The sequence below is a fragment of the Carassius carassius genome, chromosome 28, assembly GCF_963082965.1.
Source record: "Carassius carassius chromosome 28, fCarCar2.1, whole genome shotgun sequence".
In the NCBI taxonomy this organism is placed as follows: Eukaryota; Metazoa; Chordata; class Actinopteri; order Cypriniformes; family Cyprinidae; genus Carassius; species Carassius carassius.
Genome location: NC_081782.1, coordinates 22,021,529 through 22,047,316, shown reverse-complemented (window position 1 = coordinate 22,047,316; position 25,788 = coordinate 22,021,529). Strand labels below are relative to the sequence as shown.

Genomic DNA, 25,788 nt, shown 5'->3' with positions numbered 1-25,788 from the left:
TTCCATGCTTTGCTCCTTGCTCAGGGAGCCTGGCTGACAGCTGAGAGAGAGAGAGAAAGAGAGTGAGTTAATATGATGGAAGAGTTTGGGCAAGCCGGGGAAACATATTTCATAAGCTGGACTCTTCCCAACGCACTCTGGAAATCATAGATACCGGGACAGCTCGGACATAAATCATAATGAGGTTTGGTAGCGGGGGGTAGCCGGGAAATGTGTGAGGTATTTTACATCAGAGCTAGACAGGAGAAGTTGCAAAGGGGTCCAGATGGAAGATGGGCCCCTTGAAGGAGCAATTACTTGGACATTTGGAATGACACCTAGACCCATGATGCCTTTGATTCGATTGTCCACCCCCACTGCCCATGCGTACAGGCTGCACTCCCCGCTTCCTCCCGCAGAGCCACAAATCAAAGTGCAGCAGAAGAGAGTGAGCTAAAGGAATGCCTTACTCGATCTTGGGTGATGACAATCCAAGCCATCTGTCTCGTAGCATGTCTGTCCGCCTTTGACATAGTCAATTCCAGCAGTACTGACGGGGGCGGAGGCACCCGATCGTTTGCATTTATATTGTCCTCAAGACAGCAACGACTTTTTATCTCCTCCACAAATGCTCTCTTGCAAAAGTAAAGGCAACATTCAGACCTTTTTTCAGGAATGCCAGAATCTGTCGGAATGCAATCAACAAAATGCGTGGCCTGCAATTTTCCAAATGGGTATTGATTTTATAAGACGGAGGATGGCCACTCTCATCCGTCGTGGCAATGCCTGTCAAAGGCTTCATCATTTTTCAGGCCACATTTTCACCATTTAGTAAATGTGGGGTGGTAACCACATAATATGGCTTTAATTAATGGCCAAACATGCAAAGGGATGCGAAGCAGAACTCTCCATTTGTCACGACTAGTTTGATCCGCAGTCTGAGAGCTGTGCGCTGGGCTTTTAAAACTGCCAATCTGATGCTTCTGGTTAAGCTAAGGCAAGCACATTTTTGCAGAATCTTAAGGATCATTGATTTTACAACATGTAAAGCAGGACAAAGAGTATCCAACCAAAGGCCCAAATGAAGCAATTAGACAAAGATCTTTGTTTTTCTTTGAAAGTGAATTCAGGCACATCTTTCCCTCCATAAACACCACTCCAACCAATCAGCTGTTGCTCAGTAAGGCATTGCTCTCTTAGTTATTAAAGATGAACCTGGTGTACCCCCCCCCCACACACACACACACAACCCTAATGAGCAAAGTACAGTCAAACCAAAAAATATTCAGATAACATACAATTTTTTTATTTTTGAGGATAGCAAAATAAAGACAACTGTGACAAAATTCTTCATACAGGCAACTACCAGTAAGATAAAAATGTGGGATATTTTTTTATTACTATTATTATTGCTAACGCGACCTTTTTACACCACAGAATGAACACAATTAATAATTGCTTGGTAATTGGTTGACCTAAATGGGTATTATCTAATAGTATACTTAACCCTCTGGAGTCGATTAACACGTATACTCGTTATGAGGCATTTTCTCCTGATAACCCCGAAAAGAACTTAAATTACAATTTTAAGTTTTGATCGTACAGCAAGAGCAATACATCAGTCAAATTGAAGGGTCTACTTTTTTTGTATACAGACATAATAACAACAAAACTTTGTGCATTTATAAAATAAAGATAACAAATGACAGTTTGTTCATTACATGAATTCATTACATACCTTTCTATCAAAGTTATCTGACATTTTCAAGATGAATTTGTTCTGACAGTCTAACTCTGAGTTCTTGTCATATTTTGTTACCATTTTCTAAACTACAGCATATTAACAGTGATAATATGAGAAATGTTGAAGGTGTCTGAATAATTTTAGTTTGACTGTACCTCCAACACTTCTACGTTTTCTGATTTCTAGTTATGTTCATACTGTATGTATGGTTTTATTTTTTAATTAAAGGTCCTTCAACAACCTACAACAACACTCAACACCATGAAATTGCATGAAACAGTTTATGATATTTAAGACGATAAATAATGAATACATTAATTGTTTTGTGCCAGTCTGGAGTCCAGTGCCAGACATTTCCTGATTCATCTGGTTGGACTTGGATTTTTAAGGTGTTTAAATCAGCACTTTATATACCTACAAGGAATATGATAGTCATTGTTACTTAATTTTTTGATGGTTATGAGATTTTTTTTTTTTTTTTTGTAAGCACCAATGAATGTATTCCTCATTTTTTGTTTTGGTTTTATTTAATCTACAAATCTGCTGAACAATTTTAGTGTTCTGTCACACAAAAATCAAGATTGAGTGAGGGTGGGGAAATTATTCCAGCTATATGTTTCTTTGACAGAAGAATAAATCATCCATTTAGACCTTTTCTCACCCTGATTGAGACAAGATATTTGCCCCTACACAAAACAAATACATTGTCACCTCTCTGAAATATTGAGTGGAGCGGAAAAGTAATTTTAGCCCTGAATTGTCACTACAGGTTGTCAAGAGAGTATGGCAGAGAAAGCCACTTGTGCAATTTGAAACCAGCCCTGTACTTACGAAGGAGAAATGGGAACTCACGTAGGGAGAGAAATGGAGCATGGGAAAGAGACAAGGCTTGAGATCATTTGTTTTATCGACTCTGACATCGCCATAGTCCACCATAGTTTGTGTCGACTTCCGTTGTCTTACATACTGTGGCTGCATCCCAATATACACACTATCAGTACTATAGTAAGAATATCTCATCCCTAATCATGGTGTTTTGAGATTAGTATGCCAGAAGTGCCTGGATACTGTACTATTTTAGATTTTCTTCTCCACTTTTTAACTTTAAAGTGGTCATAATGTATGATGCAATTTAAAATTTTCCTTTTTTTCAAGCTCTTGTTGCATAAAGAAGATCTGTTAAGTTGCAAAAACTAAAGTTTCAAATCCAAAGAAACATTCTTTATAAAATCTAAGAGTCAGCCACTTCTACCTAAAACGGCTCATTCTAACCCCCCCCCCCACCCCCCCCACCCCCATCTACATCACAGATGTGGGAATATTTGCATTATGCCACCCAAATGTTCATGCAAAGAAAGGAGGCATTACATTTTATTCTCGCTGTTGCCACCACTGCCATTTTGTGGAGATGCTGAGACACTTCTGACTCACAGCCTGTAAGTTGGTTTACATATTTAAAGAATTTGCCACTGATGATTCAAACTCGAGTTTTGAGCATTGTAGAGAAGCACTTGTTGTTTGTAATTTTTCTGATTAAAAATGCAGACATGGTTTTATGTTTACACAGTGCGATACGCAATGCAACGTGTAAAAAGACAGTATAAGTCATTATAATCAGTAATTATGTCCCCACTAGATGCAACAAATGCCTTGTTTATAATGGGCATTAAGCACACGACATCACAGTATGGTGAGGGGCGTAACATTTATATCACAAGCGTAAGGTATTCAGCCAATCACAGTGCACTGGATAGCTGGCCAATCAGCATACATCTAGCTTTTCAGAATGATGAGCTTTGTAAAAATTTATGCGTTTCAGAAAGGCGGGGCATAGAGAAACAATAATGTACATTCTGTGGAAAATAATGTGTTTTTATACCTTAAACCGTATAAACACATTGCATTACACCAAATACACAAAACAATGTTCTTTTTAGCAATGTCATTTGACACCTTTAACATTTAACAAAGTAGTCCAGCCAATAGTAGAGCAAATGTTGCTATATCAGGCTGCTCTGAATTTTTTGACCGTGAACCAGAGTATAGTAAGCAATAATGAGTTTTGCTACATGATAACATTTAACATGTAAACACAAACAGTGCACAATGCATTTTATGGTATGTCAGTGAATCCCTATAATGCAGTACTGTCTTACTAACTCAAAAGGTTGTACTTTCCAATTACCGGTAAAGTAAATTCTTTTTTATTTATTTATTTTTTTATTGATATGCAGCCTATATTCAACTGTAGCATCACAATCTTAATTAAATTTTTGGTTATTTACACCCTGTGCTTAGAACTTCCATTCTGTGCAAGAAAGCACTCCAAGGCCTTTTGTTGGCATTTTATTTGCTGACTGAAGACTTCCAGGACACGTTTTTGCCTGGCTAAGCTGGTCCTGACCATTCTCGTCCTGGTGATCCATCATGCCTGGCCCCTCCTTCCCTGTTCACTGTGTCACCAGAGTTCATCCCAGTGGTTGCTTCTTTTGTTGACCTTGTGAAATATCACTGTGTCTTCTGCTGCTACTCATGCATTCATCCATACCTCTTGTTGTGTTCTTGCTGACTTGATCATTTCCTTGTCTCTTTAGCCACGGGGGTGTTAGTAAGCTAATGGGGATGAAAATAAAAGTTGCCCTGTGGGCTCTGGCTTTTCTCTGTGGGTTATACAAATTTTTTTTTGGCAAAGCTACGTTTTCAGCACTCAAAACCGTAGTCTTTAGTCACAGAAATAATTTTTAATACAGTATGCTGATTTAGAGCTTAATTATTGTTATGCTAATCATTAATAATGGTTCTTATTATTGTCAGTGTGAATAAAAGTATTAATTTCTTAATTTCTAATTCCAAAACTTTCTAATGGTAGTGTTTGACTGTTTACACAAATACAGTAGGTGGCCAACCAGAATGTGCTTTCTACCATCGCGAGCGCCGCGTCTGCAAAGTGCATTTGCAGCTTTTGACCACTGAATGGCACTTTAACCACAAGTTATCAAACAAATGCATCTAAGCACATTTTCGCAAATAACTGTGTTGATGGCTGCAGTCGGCGGAAAAAGAACGAAAAACAATGTAGTTAAAATATTTAATATTCACAGATGAAAATGTAGTAGCCTACATATGAAGTTATGTTCGTTTCTTAGAAGAGATAAAACAGAATAAAACATGCACACACTTTGTTATTCATTACCTTTCCTTTATTTTGACAGATAACTACTTGGGAAAAAGATATCTCTCTGTACACTGATTAAGAAATTGTTGTGTGTTTTATCAATTATTTCTATTATTTTAGTAAAACATGAGGCACTGAATAATTTCGCTCCCATTGTTTAGGCCAAACTAAAGCAAGAAACAAATTAATTAAACCTGGCTACGATTTAGCTAAATTATTGAAACTGAAAAGAATGGATGGATTAATGAAATCTCCTCATGTTTAAACTCAAGTTCTCCCATTATAATCAGGTGTACACATTGTAAAAAAAGAGCTTCATTAATTGACAACTTCAGTGATTTTAAAGGGAGCCTTCTCTACTTGCTTTCATACAAGTTAAGTAAAACTCAAAAAATACATTTAAAAAATTGCAGCGTGGGGTTCAGTGCCAGAGTGCACAAAGTGAATGGGCATGCACAATTTTTAGGGGGGAGGAAACTTTTTTGTTTCTTAAAGTAATTTTCAGATGCAATGAAAAAAAAATGGGATAAACACGAAACTTGTAAATAGTTAACAGCATAGCCTAGATAAACACACAGTAACAAATTTTAACCAATGAATTTGTTAACCCACATTAAAAAAATGAAGCAAAAAAACGTTTGCTGCATGTTTTTTAAAAACACAATTTTTGAGTGGAAAAAAAATATATAAGTCATGTATAAGTTGCAATTTATTACAGTCAGAAAAAATAACAGCAGGCCTAATTTTTATATATATATATATATATAACCGACTTGCAGTTAACACCGTGGCCCTGCGACGGCGGTAATAGGCATTTCAGTTGTCCACCTAATGTATATTAAGTAGCAAAAACTGTTTTCACCATTCATGATAATAATAAGAAATGTTTCTAGAGCACCAAATCAGCATATTAGAATTATCATAGATCATGTAAAATTGTAGACAAGAGTAATGATGGTTTAATTTAAATTTGAATAATATCTCACTACTGTATTTGACCAAATAAATGCAACCTTGTTGAACATAAGATACTTCTTTCAACATTACTAAACTCAACAAAATTTAAGTTAGAAAATCTCATCGATGAGAGAATTTCCATTGGAAAATCCAACAGCCATGACGTCTTATATCCATATTAAGCTGCAGTGGGTTGTGGTTCTCTAGGTAATCTTAAACTGCCAAAGATGAATCAAGTCAAAACACATTTGTTTTCATACAGCCTTGGTTTAATTACCCACAGACTTCAGGATGTTAATTTTCTGATGCAGTGTCTATAGGATTCCTTAGTGAATCTAATTTAATTACAATAATGTACACCAAGGCACATGCTCAGTAATCACTGCTCCAACACACGTAAATTTACCATCTGCTGCTGCTCTTTCTCCGCAGCCATGCACCTCTTCGGACTCAACTGGCATTTGCAGCCAATGCAGAGGCAGATATATCAGCTGACGGAAGACAACACAAGTGGCCTACATCTGCCCACAGAGCTGGGCTTGCCGCCTCTGGGCAACACAGGTCTAGAGTTTCCGGACAGAGGAAGCAAAGATGACGGTATGTCCAAGCCTGATGTCTTAAAGTCAACACAAATGTTCAAATGTTGCGTTTAGTTTTTTGTTCCCAGTTGTATTGAGCATGTTATACACACTTAGATTTGGCTTTGTCCAGTTGTCCAATGTCCAGTTTACATGGTCCAGTCAGTTCCCAAGTTCTGTTTTACATTTTCATGTTGAATATTCTGTCTTGCTTAGATAAATGGATTTTGAAGGCGTTTCATGTTTTTTAAATATTTGTATTTTATATAAGTTTTGTCAAAGAGTGATCCTTATTAGGGTGCAGATAAATAGCAGCCTTGATGTGAAAAGGCAGCAGCTCGACTAGTTTGGTTGGTAAAAAAAAGAAGTTCTTCCAGTTTTGATTAACCTTAAGCCTTTTTTTTTGGCCAAGCGTTTAAACTCATGCCCTTCAGTCATCGCATATCCGACAACACATTTCAACATTTCAAGCTAATTTTCATGCCAGATTCGCATGAACTCATCTCCCGCTAATTTCGCTCAGTGCTGGCCAGTATTATAACGTCTTATTTTTGATTTTCAAAGACTTCAAGATCCAGGATTATTTGTCAGCCAGCTCCATGCTGTGACCAGTCTCAGTTGCTTGCCATGAGATCTGCATTACAATCCAGTGAAAGTTGAAGGGAAAATGGGAAGGGTATTATTTGTTCCTGGAAGAACGAATGGCACAGCTTTAGGGATTGAGTATCCAGGGGCTCAAGGCAGATTAGAACTTGCCCCATCCAAAAAGCCATGCATTCCTTTCATCTCCAAGACTGGACATGAGTTTTCCTGGCAGCGGAAGAAAGCAGACACTAACCCCCATGGTCATGGAGACGGAAGTTCGTACAGTAGGAAAAGTTCACTTTTTCTATGAGCACGACCCATATTTAGCCATTTGATTTGCCACAGGCCTCGAACAAAAGGTGGGAGATCAGACCATTACCATATAGATGAGTCGCAGAGATGTCTTTTTTCATTTAGCAGCTGGCAGAGAGGGAGCGAGCGAAACCACAAACACGGAGGCTGCTACGGTGCCTCTGCTTGAGTGACATCTGCGGCTGAGGGGAAATCAATAGGCCGGGCTTTTTAATTCTGACTGTCAGAGTAACATTGTCATCAGGAACACAGCAAATCAATCCGGTGTCACTGTGCTGTACATCCCTGGCATTAACTTAAATAAACACTGTACCGGAGAGGTTTTCTGACCATCTTGCACCTTCTAGTAATCAGTTCAATTACCCATAAACATGTTATCTAGAAAGTGTCAGTGAGACCTTGTTTAAATTCATGCATTTGCCAACTCTATAGGATGTTTCTGTTTTGCCATGTGCTATGGAAATCGTAATTGTTAAAAAAAAAAATTATAACAATAATAATTGATTCAGTATTTCCTCCCTATTTTCTCTTTAATTTAATTTGTTCAGATTTATAAATTGTACTTTACAAAAAATCCAATCATTCATAATTCTCAATGATTCTCATGCCTTTGCTGTAATGCAATATTTATTATTATTTATATTTACTTTACATTTAAAAATCCTAAAATAAAAGCAAAGCAATAAATACAACATAAAAAATAGCCCAACTGCAGTTTGATTGAGATTAATTGGAATGCACAGTAAAAAAAAACAACATGATTTCTGAAAATTGTTAAAAAACGTTTTTTTGCAAATTAACTCTTCATACACTCATCAAAAGTATAAACACAACACTGTTTAGACAGATTTGTGAACAATATTTGAGAGAAATAGGCCTTTTGTGTACATAGAAAAAATCTTAGATCTTTGAGTTCAGCTCATGAAAAATGGGGGCAAAAACAAAAGTGTTGTGTTTATAATTTTGTTCAGTGTATACTGTATATACACAAAATAATATTCATTGCATTGCCTTAAATTTAGCATTATAGAAACAAATAATCCTAATTGAAAAAATAATAATTTTAGAAAAAATAATATTCAAGCTTTTTTTTTTTTATATGGAAAATATAATTGTTTTGGTTTTTTGTTCAGTCATGTTTTTGACTGATTTTGTAAAGTTCGGCCAATGACAAAATATGCGGCATAGCTGAATTTCCACAACATGTGTAATTGCGACTGATGTGGTAATGCGTTATGTGGAGGCGGTAAATTGGAAGACAGGAAAGTGTGTCCTGTCTCTCCATATATAGCACTATGCAAATGATTGACTTTTGAGGAAACTGCCATCTGCTGTAGTGCGTGTAGCCTGACGCGAAAGCTGCCTGAGAGTCCTCTGGGCTCTCTTTGCAAGGATGTCTGCTTTTGTCGCCATCACTGCGGAAATTGGGCAATCCACCTGAGCGAGCAGATGTTTCCATTTCCTCAGGGTCCAATGAGGAGGGTACATCAGCATTAGGTGCAGGGGCGTTTTCTATGAGGACACAAGGGAGGCACTGCTTCTGAAATATTCTGATGAGTAAATAATTGATAGTATAAAAAATAAAACAAATACATAAACAACTGATTTATTATAAAGTGAGGCTGAGTCAACTTCCAAATCAAAACCATGAACCATGAAAACAGAAAATGATCTGTAATCATGAATAGACTTTCTGTGTTTAATGAAGGTTTGAGGATGTATAAGAATTTAACCTTATAAAAAGTACTATTACTATTGTTTACAAAGTAATTTAAAAAACATACTATATACATCTCTCACACACAATGTTGAGTTTATGTACCTGTAAAGTTTCAGCTTAGGAAAGTTCTATATGTTCAGCGTGGCTATTTTTTCCTGATGTGATGGAAAATCAGCAAGAGGGTCATTCACCCGGTACACTGACCCTCTGCTCGCACCATATGGTAGATTTATGAGGCGTCTAGCTGACTGATAGATCTCATTTTCCACAGGTAAACTAGATGGCTTTTTCCCGGAGGACAGCTTCATAGACATGGGTGAGATAGACGTGGGCCGCAAAGTCGCCCAGCTGATCCCGCCTGGAATCTTCTGGAGGTCACAGGTCTTTATTGACCACCCCATGTACCTCAAATTCAATGTGTCCCTCAGTAAAGATGCCTTGGTGGGGATCTACGGGAGGAGAGGCCTACCCCCGTCACATACACAGGTGGGTCAGATAAGTCTATTCAGATAATATTTAAACAATGTTTATTCTGTCTTTTAATCCAAATGTTGATGTTTATTGTATTTTAATGAGAATGAAAGTAGAAAGAGATGAGAAAAAATCCCAAAATTTATTCAGACCAGAGCATGCATGCTAAATGCTAAGTGCTAATTGTTGAAGTTTTTTCATTTTGAAAGCTAAATTGGATCATTTCTGTGGAACTAGATGGACTTATATGACAAACATGTTTCCCAAACATTCCCTCTGCCATTAATCAGACAAAGTTTGGTTAAACTAGTGTTTCTATGTAATTTGTCTGCATATTAGACTAAGAAAGAAAGATTGAAATTTGCACACATCAACCAAACAGCCTCACAAAAAAGCTTATTCCTCTTTCCTCACTTTTTAAAATTAAATCAAATACTGTATGAAGGATCCACTTTTGTTTGTTTGACCCTCCCATTCATTTGTTTATAGACGTAGCATATTCCCCCAAGATTTCATTTCATTTTGTGGCATATTATCGTCTCAAAGACTCATCTCAAAGACTTTGACATAAGCAGACACTTAATTTCAGTATCGAGCACAGAACATCTCAGCCTCCCTGTATTGATTTGGTTCATATTTGCAGCGGTATTGTGTCCCTGGAAATTACTCCAAGACCTTGGTGTGACAGATTCTTTTAATTCATCTAAGCTAACCAATAAGAGAGATTTTACTTTCTCTCTCTCTATCTCTCTCTCTCTCTCTCTCTCTCTTCCTTTTTGTGTGAATAGATTTAGTTTGCAAGTGTGTTTTTAATAACACATGTGGATATGGTAAGGTTAATTGTGTATGATTGGATTTCAGATTTTGGTGTTCCATTATGCTCAGTGATATTGCTTGATTAGTCATTTAGCATATGCACAAATGTCAAATAAGAATGTCCCGGTGATGTCATCCCAAATTATATTTTATGTACTCAACCGTGTGTGTAAGTTTGGGGCCGAGATTATTAGTTTACTTATTTATTCATATTTATTTATTCATTGATTTATTGATTTTTTTTTTTTTTTTTATAAGAAATGGTTGCTTTTATTGAGCAGGGGTGAATTAAATTTGTTTAAAAGGGACAGTTTTATACTTTATTTATATTTATACTTGTTTCAAAAGATTTATTTCAAATAAATGTTGTTCTCTTGAGCTATCTTTTCAGCCGAATACAGAAAAAAAGTGGTTTCAACAAAAATATTAAGCAGTACAGAGGTTTTTAGCATTGATAATTAAAAAATTTCTTAAGCACCAAATCAGCATATTAAAATGCTTTCTAAAGGGTCAAGTGACTCTGAAATCTGCTGTAGAAAATTGAGCTTTGCCATCACAAGAATAAACCGCATATTAAGAAAAATATTTAAAATCGAATACAGTTATTTTAAAATGTAATATTTCACAGTATTACTGTTTTTATCAAATAAATGTGTCCTTAGTGAGCATAAGAGACTTCTTTCAACAGTATTGAGAAAACTCCATGAGATCTCATGTGATTCTCATTACAACTTTAAATGCTTGTAATATTTTGTAAATTGAAACTCCATAATATTCACTCCTAAGTATAAATAATAATAAAAAATCTGCATTAATTAAATGCAGTACTTTTTTGTTTTTTTTGAAGAGGTAACATATAACCCATACAGGTTTGAGGCGCGAGATTTAAAATTATACATATATTAGCATAAATTGTTACAGTGTTAGCAGCTGTCCTTTCACACCTTGCATTAGTCCTCTTTTCACAGTCTCAATCTGCCCTTAGAGACCAGCTCCTGTTGGCTCCAACGTGCAGGACTTATCAGATCCTGGAGGCTCATGTGTCATTCCTAATGCTTGTTTGTGGTCTGTCTGTCTCTCCTTGTCTCCAGTTTGACTTTGTGGAGCTGTTGGATGGCCGTCGACTCCTGTCGCAAGGGTTGCCAGGCCTTGAGGGTCCGCCTTTTCCAGCCCAGCAGCGGAGCCTGATGCCACTCACCAGTCACGATACAGGCTTTATACAGTACATGGATTCTGGCATCTGGCACTTGGCTGTGTACAATGATGGGAAGGAGACGGAGCAGGTGTCCTTTCTCACAACTGCGATCGGTTAGTATATCATTAAATGTTGCTTTAAATAACACAACAGGTGTAACTTTAAATGTGCAAATGGTAATTGCTTCTCAGGTGACATATATGTGTAAAAGAAAATTTGCACGGGGCCTCATTATTAATAGCCATGTTTTCTGATGAACATGGAATTCTGATTCACTCGTGGTCGCGTACATGACACATTCCAACTTTGCTGCTGAAATCCAATGTTATGCATAACCTGCCATTATAATGGCAAATTGAACCAATTCTAATCTTTTGATTTTTCTTATTCTTCTAATTCCTATTCAATGGGATGGGGTGACCAGTGTAATTTCATTTGTGGCTCTTTGGTTCTCTGAAGCATAGATCTTTCTTATTACCATGAAAGCTGTCAAATAGTAGTCCTCTAGAAAATATTTTCAAAATAATTCCCTTGTAAACTTGGAGATATTGATTCAGACAGAAATGAAATTGCCACATAACCTTTCTGTTTGTCAAAAAACTGTTGGTAATTCATATGGGGATTTTTGTTCATGGGTGGTGGAAGAAAAAAACTATCTTAGAATCAGATGACAATGAACTTATATCCCTGAAAATGTTGAAATTACCTAATTTTCCTATTTATATCGGTTCACGTCCAAAAAGGGCCTGAGTCTCCATGATATGGACGAGATAAAGAAAGATAATGATTTACATTGCAGCCAAAATAACTGTTGCATAGATGTTTTCGTGCTACTTCATTGATATGCCAGTTTTCAAACTGTAAAAACATTCACTATTTATTGCATACATAAACAATCTTAACCAATCTTTGAATCAGCGAAAAAAATCACTGACTTAAAATGTTGAAATTACACTGCATGCAATTTTCTTTTTAAATCAGTTATTGTGCAAATAGGGCCCCAGTCTCTGTGATACGTATACTATAGATGATATAAGGAAAGGTTGTCATTTAGACTGCGGCCAAAATAAATCTTGCTTAAATGGTTTGGCACCACTTCACTGACATGCCAATTTGCGAAATGAAATAACGTTGGTAATTCATGTAGCCATTGCAAGCCTAATAAACAATCTAAAATGGCTTTGACAGACAATCTCAGCCAAAATGAACCAACATTTTTTCCCCGAATCAAATATGAATTAGGCATCGGAGGAAATTCTTGCCTGCACCGTGCTACTTGTCAGAGCCTGCCATCACTGATATTACCCATTTTGCATCACCATCTCAGCCAGCCTAGACCTCTACAGAGTAATCAAGGTGGATTTGAATAAGAAAGATTGCGGAAATGAGCAGTGCTTCACTATGTCTGCGTGTGTTCTTCACTGATGGCTCGTAAGACTCTTGTTACTTTTTGAGTGCCTCCCAGCAAATCCCGCTTCCAATTTGCTGTCTATTTGCATAGAACACAGTAGCCTTGATTCAAAGCTTCTGATTGACGACCCTTACGTTCCCCTATGCATATTATTTTTCATTATTTGATCATATTCACATGTGTTTTTTGATGTGAAAGACTTTGCCGTTCCATCCTTTGCCATCACTGATGGAGGTGATTTTGATTTTGTCCTTTCCGTTCAGTGTCCTGAAAGCGGCTTTGATTAGTGCGAGCCCCTCAGGAGGGAGGGCAGAGCTTGAGGCCGTCGCGAGGTTTCAGCTTTCATAGAGGTGGCAGCTGGGAGCTGTTCTCACATGCTCTTTAATTAAATGCTCCTGGGCCTTGGTCCATCTGCAATGGGAGGGGGGTTTGCCAGCCTGTCGATCGATGCAAGTGTGTCTGCCACACATCCATTTCTGCTGTTCAGGCTCGTCATGGGGAAAGACGGCACTGTGCCTTACCACCCCCGATGAGGATGGAATACAATACCGTATAAATGACACATGACATGGTGGTTTAGAGTGGCAGAAGATGAGGAGAGGAGGAGACGGTCTGTTTGTCCTGTGTTTGGTACTCTTGGATGTAGCCACCATTGGGAGTTTGTTGGCCACCTGCGGTTCAGGGCCAAGACGGTGGGGTTTAGAGAAAGGAGGTCTGGAACAGGAGTCACGCCTGAGTTGATTTTGACTCTGAGCTGTGGAGCTCAGAGGGAGGCAAAAAGAGGAGGTGAAGAAAGTGAAAAAATAAGAGATAGAGAGGGTGAGAAAGACCAGAAGAAAGTAGGTCAGATGGATGGCGACCTTCAGCAGGGTTTCAAACTGCACCCCGTTTTCAGCACAGGAACACTAAATGTTAAACTGAAGACAAAATTTTAGCTTTTGAAGACCGTTAAATATAATCCCATAGTAAACTGTGATTCTGAGGCATTTTTAAAACATTGCTCTATTTTTTGGGGGGAGTTGTGGCCAGCCCAGCACACTGCATCGCCCAATGGCATGAGATTGGGGCGTGGCCTTCCGTTTTTATTTTTTGTTGTTGCTGTTGTTTTTTTTCTGATGAGCCCCTGGTCTAATGCACCACCTGTCTTGAGAAACCCGTTCTCAAAGACTTAACATTACTTTTAGTCATTATTTTATTTGGGTAGCACACATATTCTGAATGTCTTCGGCAGAATTCAAATGAGCCATTTTAATCTAGATTAATTCGAAGATTACAGTTAGATTAATCCAGATTTTAAAAATATATATATATGCCCACCACTAATATATATAATTACAAATGAGATCTTTTTAATATGTCTGTTTCTTTCTGCTAGACTGCAGAGAAATTAAATGGAGAGCAAAAGGAGACTTTCAACTCTTTTAATCTCACGTGGCATCTGTAGAGTTCAAAATTTAGCCCAACAGTTTCAAACTATGCAGTTAAATGTCAGCTTTCAGTAGTCTTCTGTGACCACTTTACTGTACTGTACAATCCACATTCATTTCATCATTCTATATTCTTTCCGTATGTCAACAACTCTCTCGGTTGTGTTTATATTTGGAATTTTTGGTAAGATACACTTTATCCTTAAATGAAACATTACATGACATCTCAATCAGGTCTCCGGAGCTATAAGTGCAGCCTCTGAGCAATACAAATTTCCTCTGGGTACTCGTATGCCATGGTCCATAAGGGACCTGAAGTGTTGAATATCTCTATTGTTCTGCATCTCTCTCTTTGTGACTCTCTATTTTTGTTTCCTCATTTTTTATTTTTTTATTTCTTTATGCCTCTCTACTCTCACTCCATAATTCTCATGACTCCTCATTACAAAGCTAAGGTGTCTGTCCCATGTGCGACACAGTCTCATTTGTCCCCGCCATGTGGTCTTCTGTTGTCAGAGTTATCGAGGATGCATCTCTAGCTTTGCCTTGCTGATTGCTCTGGTCCCTCGGCTTTCTGAGAAGCCGACAGGCCTTCAACAACGATTCTAATATTAGATTTTTCACAGATTGAAGACAAGGACAGTAGTCTGATGCTTTACTAGAGCAGAGAGGAGTAATTAATGTCCGATCAGTAAAAGAGATTAAATGTGTTATCATCATTACTATTGTTCATACTTGGGGTTAGTAGCATACAGAAATATGGACTCCTTCTTCTTCAAATTCACAACTGGACATGGACTTCTCAGTCACTGCTTAGAGATGAAATTATACGTGACAGTTCTGAAGGGAAGTGCAGGGTCTGGACTGCAGGGACAGATCCCGGGACAGATAGCGACAGATGTAGGAATAAAGTTATCAAATAAAATGTCACAAGTTCATTTGAGGACTTTAATTGGTCATCTAGAATGATTGCAAATCACTCTAAAATGAGTTTTATGTTGAAAAATAACTGTCAATTGAAATGTTCTAATATCATTGTATGCGTGTCAGTTTAGACTTCCAGTATTACAGTACTGAACTCAGATCAGTAGTGTCAGAAATGCTTTATGTGAAAGTGAAAGAGATGCAGCGAGAGATGGATTGTGCTCTACTGATACATGAGGAGAGCATCTTTCAAAACAGATACGAAGCGAAAAAGCCATCTCATGTATAAGTGCATCTGTGGACGTAATTGCAAACGACTTAATTTTTCTGACAATACTACACATGCACAGTTACTCATAGCAGGCGTTCTAGAGACCTGTATGTGCCCTCTGCTGAGAAATGGAGGCTGGAAGCCTTCAAAATCCCCAACTAAGTCTTGATAGGCTCAGGCGTACCAGGGGGATAGCCAATCCGCCAGCCTTTTCCTCTCACATCAAGAGACTTGTGCCTTTAAAATTCTTTCAAAAACATTCTCTGCAGCACAGTCTAGTTACCACCCTCCCTTCTTCCTTTCTCCCCCCTTCCTTCGTTCAGCTTCCCGTCTGTTGCATCCTCTGCGATGATTGACTCTCTTGAGGAAGGAGAAGGCTGTGTCCGGGCTCACATTTCTAGCCCTTTGTCCAACACAAAAGCATCTTTGTCGAGAGAGCTCAGCCTCGGGCGCACCAGCGATTCGAAGGGAGCCTTAGAGAGGGAATATTTTTCACCGTCATTTCATGTTTAATTCAGGTTGCGTCTGATTTCAGCTGCACAGAAATGAGCATGGATTTGCCATACGTGTCAAAAATCATAAAATCACGTGTCGTATCATAAAATATAGTAATTGCATATCGTCATTTAAGTTTCGCCATTGACTGATTTGTCCCAACCACTTTATGCAATTATATATATATATATATAATACAGAGGAAGCTGTTCCAGTTCTCAACAGAGAATTATTATTATTTTTTTTTTTTTTTTTGTGTGTTTATTTTAACAAGTAACAATCTGGCACAGATTTGTTTGCTTTAATGTTTTTTGTGCCTCCGTTGCAGTTGTCATCAGTCGCAGAAAGTGATTCATGCTTAGCATTTGGTAGTTGATCCATGTATTTATCCACTGAGCTACAGAATCCCGGGACAGATAGCGACAGATGTAGGAATAAAGTTATCAAATAAAATGTCACAAGTTCATTTGAGGACTTTAATTGGTCATCTAGAATGATTGCAAATCACTCTAAAATGAGTTTTATGTTGAAAAATAACTGTCAATTGAAATGTTCTAATATCATTGTATGCGTGTCAGTTTAGACTTCCAGTATTACAGACCTAATCACTGCATTCATATATTATACAGCCCATTTTGCATATTTATGAGCAAACTAATTAATATTCATAAGCAAAGTCTTAATTTCATGATTCAACAAGATTGCTTATTTAAGACAGATATCTAAATGCTTCTTGAGAGCTGTCAGTGTGTGAATATAAGATGTGTCATGACCAAGAACCTCGCGCCACTTCTTCACTCCAGGTGTCTGTCTAATAGATCCGCAATCTGTTGTATGCCCCTTTTATATATATTCCTGCTTGAAATCAGAAATTTTGTAATTGACATGTTGACATTCCTTGCATTTACATAAGCCTGCTTCACTGAAGAAAGGGAATTGAGTTAGATGGAATTTCCATTAGCTGTGTTACTGGATTTGTCATGCACTCGCGATGGTCAATGTTAGTGATGTTTCACAAAAACAGCTACACTAATTATGCTGAGTTCACCATTAGGCTGAAGTAAATTCGTCAAGTGGCTGCACTTGAGTCCCACTTCACCTTAGACCTGCTATAGCTAACAGAAAATTTCATTTATGAATAGAGTATACATTTTCTTGTACTTGATTTGCTTAAAAATAAAGGCTTATATTTATAGACTTAGCATGTGCACTTTTTTTTTTTTTTTTACTTTTTTGTCAGTTGAATTGATGTGCCAATAGTGCCATTAGCGTCATATGAAATTACAAAAATATTGATACTTCCCTAAACACATACCCGTCTGTTATTGGTTGGTCAAACTATAGCTCCACCTCAAATTCACCTCATTGGTTGAATAAATTTTTTTGTTGGACTGTTCAGGCTCATCAGTGTTTATATTTTTTATCTGCATAGTACGAAGTAATTTAACATAAAAAACGTCACACTTCACCTTTAAGACAAGCAATATACAGTATGTTATGATGCAACTCATATGACTCTATTTTGGAGTGGTTTTCCCTGCTCCGTTTCAATAAATGGCCTGGGTATATAGCTTTGAGCTCTGAAAGTTCTCAGAAAAACCTTTTGAAATATCAAGGTTTTTTTTGTGTGTGTATGTGATCCCTTAAAATTGAAAGAGAACATGACTTAGCCTAGACCCCCAAAATTTAGCTTTTTTTACACCCAAGTGTTTTAGGGAAAGAGAATAAACTGCATCTAGCGAGGGAAGTACTGATGAATGTGCATCCTTCTGACAAACATTGTTTGATGACGTTGTTTTGCAGACTCCATCGATGACTGTCCTAGTAACTGTTTTGGAAATGGAGACTGTGTGGCCGGAAACTGCCACTGTTTTCCTGGCTTCAGAGGACCCGACTGCAGCAGGGGTGAGATTTATGTTCGCATTGATCCTACATTAACCTCCATTTCTTTCTTTATTACTTTCAGTCCTTCATCCCCGCAGTCTTTTCTGTTTCACTTTTCTCTGGCACTCAACATTTTCCTTTGCTTAAAAATATAACCGTTGTTTTCAACACTGTATTAGCCACCACGGTAATCAAATGAGTAATTATAATAATAAACATGTATGTGTGCATGTCAATTTGTAAGCAATTAATAATAATAATTTGTAAGAACTTAATAAAATACAATAAAAATATATTCATTTGGACATTTCAAAATCTTTATGGTTATGCAGTAGCTGTAGCTTCTTTTGGCAGATTTCTCTTGTGCCCTGTCACTTTAAAATCAATTTCCACATTAGAATCCAGTTGCTCTTTCCCGTTTGCATGTTTGTAGTGTATTCTGGTCTCTTGATCATACGCGAACAAATCCCTTGTTCATACACAAAACTTCTAGATCAATATGGTCTCACTCACTTTTACCACTGTAACTTTTGCTGTAGTGGTCACATTGATTTTTACACAGACATGAGTCCAGCAGACCAGCACAAGCAGATTTTTTTTACTTATTTTTTTGAAGCTTCAATTGGCAGACCTTTACCATTTTGTGTGTACTCTTTCCAGCGTCCTGCCCAGTGCTTTGCAGTGGGAACGGTCAGTACCTGAAAGGCCGCTGCATGTGTCACAGCGGTTGGAAAGGATCCGAATGTGATGTTCCCACCAACCAGTGCATCGACATTACCTGCAGCGGACATGGCACGTGCATTGTGGGAACTTGCATCTGTAATCCCGGCTACAAAGGGGAGAACTGCGAAGAAGGTAACAGAAAATGTGGTGAAAAACACTAAACTACAGTTTAAAAGTTTGACAAAAGATTTTTAAAGGAAGTCTCTTGTGCTCACCAAAGCTAAAAAGAAAATCAATATTAATATGCGATATTTAAAATAAAACTGTTTTTATTTTGAAACGTTTTAAAATGTGATTTATCCCTGTAATGTTAAAGCTAAATTTTCAGCATCATTACTCCAGTGTTCAGTGTTTTGTGGAAACCATGATATATACATTTTCAGGATTCTTTGATGAACAGAAAGTTCAAAAAACAGCATTATTTGAAAATGATTTGAAATAGAAATCTTTTATATCATTATAAATGTGTACTGTCACTTTAAATAAATTTAGTTTGTGCTTGCTGAATAATATTATTACTTTTTTCTTTTCTTTTTTAAATCTAACTTATCCTAAACCTTTTCATAGTGGTGTATCACAGTTCCCACAAAATATGAATCTGTTTTCAACATAGATAACAATAAATAAGATAAAATGTTTGATTACTAAATCAACCAAAATCAGCATATCATGATTCTATTAATTCACATGTAACTCTGAAGACTATATATATATATATGATTTCTTTTTTTTTTTACTTTTTTTTTACTTTGCTAGTATCTTCCTAAAATTGGGGAGATAAACTTTTACCCTTTATATGTGTAACTTCACCATAATTCTTTTGTTGTAAGGATGTCTCTGCTATTTTAGATGTGGTTGCCCCTTTTATGAAGAAAAAAAAAATCTGAATTTGTATGCACCAAATTGCACAGAAATGGAAAAAGAAGCCCTTCTTGGCCTTTTTTAGTATGCATATGTACCCTTCTGAATATTTAAGGTGGGCGTACATGACCTTCGAGTTTGTAACGGGTCCATAAGTATCTGACTGGTCTCGTTACGCCTAGAAAGTCTCCCCGCTCCTTTTACATGTATTATGGATACTTCTGAAGGTCCAAAGCAATCCATTAGGAGATGAACAAATTCTTTTGTGCCAAGATCCAATAAGTTGAATTTCCTCGGAGAAGTCTGAACTGAGACTACAGCGGCCCAACGAGAGGGCAACCGAGGCTTGAAGAGATAAGATTAAAGTAGCCATTGTGTTTGGCAGTTTTTGAAGGCTCTCATTTCAAGATGAAAAATGATCTAGCCGATTTTGACAAATGGTATGTTCAGACTCCTCTGACCCCCGGCAATTCTATTTCGGGTCTCACCGTCGGCCGTTTGAGGAAGAGAATGCCGACGCTGGCCCTTTAACGGTTTTACCTTTCTTCGCCGTGACCTTCAGGCGGTGATGATTAATTGCCAGGAGAGAGGCTCTTGTCATTTAGCCTATGATCTCTGTGCCTTGTGCCCAAACCATCTGCTAAGAGACCTGAACTCCTGCTTATCTATAGGAATGGCCTGTCCACCCATTTGTGTCACGGTAAAGGGAGTCTGCAATGTAGCGACCCCAACCCTCCTTTCCCATCATGTCCCAGCTGGTCTCATGTTAGCCATCTGTGAGGGCACATTCTTGGTTCATACCTTCGTTTTCTAATAGATATGCACTACTGTTCAAAAGTTTGAATTTTTTTTTTTCTTTAGAACAAAAGTGGCAGCCCTTTAATTGTTACAAAAATGTGTAAAATTTCATGTTAATGCTGCTCTTTTAAACTTAATTTTTTTTCTTTTTTTCTTTTTTACAAATATTTAAATATATATGTAACAGTTTCATTATTATTATTATTTTTTCCAACAATGATAATAATAATAATAATACAAATCTTCATAAAGTGATACTGAAGACTGGAGTAACGCTGCTTTGAAGTTAATGAAATCACTGTGTTAACTTTAATATACATTCCTAGTGAATTCCCAATACATCAAAAATTGACTTAAAAAATCTTGACAAACATGAGTTGTCGAGATAAATTAACAGCTATATCTTCCATTGAATTTCACTTTATTTTCTTTATTTACTTGCATTCCAATTCAAAAATCCTTGTTGTGCATTCTGTTTGCTACATCAATCCAAGTTACTACAGGAATTTAAAAGTAATTGTCAGTTCAGGTCTGAATGGTAAATTTGTTCGTGAAATATCCTTATCACATGCATCACATTTGAAGTCAAATGAGTTGCGAATTAAGTTTTATGTTTATTCAAATCAGTTTTTACTTTATTTAGCGAACCACCGTCTTCAGAATATTTGTCTGGGGTGACTGATCCATAGTACATTCTTCAACAAAGATTAGAAATGAATTTAAGAGTAACGTGGGTACAGGAAGCGGAGCTTTTTGCCCATGGGCCATTGTAGGTGTCCTTGTTTGCATTCTGTCACGCTTGGTTTTGGGTTCACAGTAAGTGGGGGGACCACATCCAGCATCGCTTTTCAATTTAGCAGAACATGCTCCGACCGCGCCAGTCTTTTCCCTTCTCGGCGCTGGGAGGAAATCTCATTACCAGCAGCTGGAGGAGTCAGAGAGAGAGAGAATGGGCAACACTCTTCCCACCTGCCAGTTTACTGCACGACAGTGAATGCTGCCATTTAATTTGACCGTTTGTAAATCCCGTTTCTCTCCAGGTTTTTGAAAGTGTCAGGCCTCCTCGGACGTGGCTAGGCATGTGGCACGCTCTCCACCACGAGAGCTAAACCTCTAGGGTCATCTTTTTCTTTTTTTCTTCTTTTTTTTTTGGCCTGGGATGGATGACTAAGGCTTGAGTCATACTTTGAAAGGAAGAGGATCAGCAGGGGACACTGAGATATGGCAGTTTAATGTGAATACATGCATCTGTTCAAGTTAGATCTAGTACGCTTGTCTTTGATGATGAGTTTGGTCTGATGGGAAATGGCTTCGCTGGTGGATTTTTACTTTGAATTCAGTTTCGGAATTATCTTTTGATGTGAAAATGAGTCAGTTAATACCTGCGTTATGTGTTTTCTATTTTGTAGTGGACTGTCTGGACCCAACCTGTTCAGGGAGAGGTGTCTGTGTGCACGGAGAGTGCCATTGTTTTGTAGGCTGGGGAGGTCCTGGATGTGAGAGTCCACGTGCTTCCTGTATGGAGCAGTGCTCTGGACATGGGACTTTCTTGGCTGATACCAACACCTGTAACTGTGACCCCAACTGGACCGGTCACGACTGCTCCACAGGTCAGTACAGTGGTAGAATGGTGTAATGTCCTATGCAATTATGTCTACTCTATGGTTTTCCCTATTTCGGCCTTGTAATAGTATTTATGTAGGTATTTATTTAATTTGTTTGTTTGTTTGCTGTTTTCACTAAATGAATGCAAGGAAGGATTATATTTAGTCATTTTAATTTATATGCACCAATCAGTATTTTATTTATATGCTATTATAGTATTTGTTTTTAGTTTAATATTTCTATTTAGATTTGTTTCTAAACAAATTCTATTTCACATTTTGTTTATTTTATTTTTGTTTAGTTTTTCATCTAATGTTTTTGTTTTGTTTAGTTTTTTGCTTAATTTTGTATTTAGTTAGTTTTTTTTTTTAGCTTTGTTTTTCATCTAATATTTTTTTATTTATTTATTTTATTTTATTTTATTTTGCTTAATTTTGTGTTGTTAGTTTCATTTGGTTTATTACCCAATTGTCAGTGGGTAAAATACACATTAAAAGGTCCATGCTTATTTTTATCACATATTAAATTATGTAAGTAAAAAAGTTAATAACGGCAATTCAAGTTGACTTGCCTACATTTACCGCAGTAAGAAATATCTACAGACACTGAAGAAAACTTTTTAAACAAATGAATTAAAACAAAGCTTAACATAAATTAATTGATAATAGTTAATCAGAAATACTATTTAAAAATCCGTCTTAAATAAAATATAAATGTGAACCAAATTATAATTAATATTAGTAGCACGCAACACTTTTGCAGACCAATTTTCATATTGAAAATAAATCTTGTTTATTTTTGACCCATGACAATTACTAATCATATAAGTATCTCATCCTGCACAAACACCGGCTTTATCTGATCAGAGCACAGTATGTGGTACAGTGTAAGCATCACACTAATCTAAAGGGCAAATGGTACACCTTGAATCTCTCTTTGTGAGCGGTTCATCACATATTTATGCGTGTCTGTGCATGAACTGATTCATGTTAAAATCTCGTAAACCCTCTAAATGAACCCTGATGCAGCTGATCTTTGCTAATCTGCATGCCACCTGTTGCCATGACAGCGGTGACTACAGGTGTCAGGGTGTAATTTCATGCTCCACCTAACTTACCTCGATGTTCTCAGCTTGTGTGATTGAGAAAATTCTGCGAAAACAATGCATGCAAATTGCTTCAGTAAACATTCAGTCTTTTGCCTATAACATGAAGGTTAAACTAAAATGTAAAATTTCTGAACATGTCAAAGAAATTTCTCTCCTTCTGAATTAAGTCAACTTGGTTGATAAAGTCAGCACTGTGCCATTTCTATTTTCTCATCAAGAATAGGCAGTTTGGTCAAATTCGCTATGGTTTAAGAACAATTTAGTCCCCTCTTCTCAACCCCTCTCCTGGTCATGCCTGACCAGCTTTTCACAGTGATTTTTCCACATTTGAGCTGTTTCGGTCATGCTAGTTAGACCTCCATCAGGAGGTGGGGGTAAAACAGCAACGTTTGATACAGCAAAAGCGGTTTGGCACTTCAAGGCGGACGATGAGAGCCAGATTGTGTTAAGTAGCGGCCTGTGGATAGTGTGCTTTGTGAGTCTCACACTTGTGGTTTTATTAATGTGAAAGACACCAGTACAATCGTTTGAAACCAGGAGATACACCTAAACATTTTGCTTACAAAACTAATATTTAACATTTGTATTTCAAAAATACATATATATTAAATGACATTTGGACACACTTAATAAAAATGTTCCTATGTTCCACTAATGTTCGTGTGGCTCAGTGGTAGAGCTTTGCGTTAACAATGCAAAAGGTTGTTGGTTCGATTCCCAGGAAACTCATGTAAGGTAAAAAAATGTTAGCCTGAATGCACTGTTAGTTGCTTTGGATAAAAGCGGCTGCTAAATGCTTAAATTTAATTAAAAAATGTTACACAAGTCAAAATATGTTATCTGCAATGCAACAATCCTTTGTTTAGATTAAAACTAACTAATTTCATTAGATAATTAAAATTTAATATAAAAAAACAATTAAACAATTACAAATAACATTAAATATTAATTCAGGTGTGTCTGAATTTTTTTTTTTTTTAGTGTATGGTCAATTATATCTATCTATCTATCTATCTATCTATCTATCTATCTATCTATCTATCTATCTATCTATCTATCTATCTATCTATCTATCTATCTATCTATCTATCTATCTATCTATTTATTTATTTATTTATTTATTTGTCAGTTTTGCTAAATTACCAGTAGAAATTGTAGAATTATATTTAAATATTTTCATTAAATATACATGTGCACCAATCAGTGTTATTTATATACTATTGCTTTTGTTTGTTTGTTCTATTAAGATTGAAAATCGCACTTTTTTATTTTAACTTTTCATTTGAATTTTAGTTAAATTATATTCAATTTGGTTATGTGCTTTTTTCATTATTATTGTTACCATTATTATCTTTCATTTCAATTAATAACTTTTTTGTAATCTTAATTAATAACCTTGGATCAAACACTCAAATTGTATACGTGCTTACTAAAAATTATTTTTTTTCCTTACTGTCACAAAAAGAAGAAAACCGAATGCTGTTTTACTAAACCATTTTTGAAACAAGGACATTTATTATTGATATCCCTCCAGAAGTGCTCAAAGCAGTGATGCAATATAGTTATTTTGGTCGCTGCTATTGTAAACACCACAAAGCTTTAGGAGATCAGAGGACTAATGGGAATTTTGCTTCAGCTAACTTTTGAAACACAACTATCTGCAAATATGAATTTCACTTTAATGCCAAGCAGACAGACTGACCTATTAGGTAATCCATTGGCTTTGCTGTAAATAGCCATTTAAAGCCTGGCTTTTCAACGAAAGATGCAGCATGACTAAAAATGTTGAAAGAACTTACCCATTGTTTGAAATAGTTATATTGGGTGCCGCTGCTGTGACACTGTACTTATACGTCCCAGTGTGAATCGTCACGAGAGTCTGCGGCTGCAGTGACGATCTAGTTGCGCGGACACGCTGCTCGCGCTCCGCTCACGCTTGCGGTGTGAAAGAGGGGTTAGCCTTCCCCTTGCCACAGGGACTTGGGGCAAAAAAGCCACTAAATTGGACAAAAATGCCCCTGCACAAACAAATTGAATCTGTTACGTATGTTGCTAAAAAGAAATGAATGTGAATAGATAGTGTCGATTTTGAAATTAAGATCAAGTTGCTCAAGTTGCACCGTATTTTTTATTTTATTTTAGGTGTTTTTACAGTGTTGCGCATTTTAACCAATCACACACAATTCTGTTTAGCTTTGAAATGCAATGGCCAATCAGAGGCGTTCAGATGAGTTATCGTTCAAACTCGCTGACTGAATCTCGTTTGCTGACTGAATTCCGGACTTGCGAATTGCGAATTTTCTCATCATGAACAACAAAGCGCAGAGGTACATACAATGTAAGTTAGAGAATCATTTAACAATCTATACAGCTTCAATGATTATAACAACAGTTTGAAAAGGAAAATGTTATATAATCATCAATTGTTCACATTTTTATTCAATTGTAATCCTGTTAAAGACAAATTCGGTCCCATTAAACATTTTTTTAGCCTACATGACCTATGTCTGGTTCTTGCCTGAAAAGAGGGGTTTATGATGTTTAATACATTTGGCTGCTTTTAGCCTTAGCCTGGAGTTGGTTCACCCTCTGCCTTTGTCAGCCTGCCTCTGCTTTAACTCACCAATCATGTGTAAACACCCAGAACACATGTAAACTGAAAAATGTGAGCTATGGTAAAATAAAATAATATTGTTTTCTTCAAAGTTGACACAAATTAATTGTGAATTAAAGTGATGTCTTGAACACA

General features: G+C 36.8%; 1 protein-coding gene across 11 annotated transcripts in view; it reads left to right on the top strand.

Annotated features, from left to right (window-relative positions):
* The window catches only part of LOC132108203 (teneurin-4), a 214,804-nt gene that overhangs the window by 114,265 nt on the left and 74,751 nt on the right, over positions 1-25,788 (top strand). For all 11 annotated transcript variants that reach the window (XM_059514830.1, XM_059514832.1, XM_059514829.1 and 8 more), the window contains 6 exons: positions 6,288-6,452; positions 9,322-9,536; positions 11,429-11,645; positions 17,864-17,965; positions 18,605-18,799; positions 21,736-21,936. In XM_059514830.1, the coding sequence (XP_059370813.1) occupies positions 6,288-6,452; positions 9,322-9,536; positions 11,429-11,645; positions 17,864-17,965; positions 18,605-18,799; positions 21,736-21,936 (1,095 nt within the window). The remainder of the gene's footprint in view (positions 1-6,287; positions 6,453-9,321; positions 9,537-11,428; positions 11,646-17,863; positions 17,966-18,604; positions 18,800-21,735; positions 21,937-25,788) is intronic.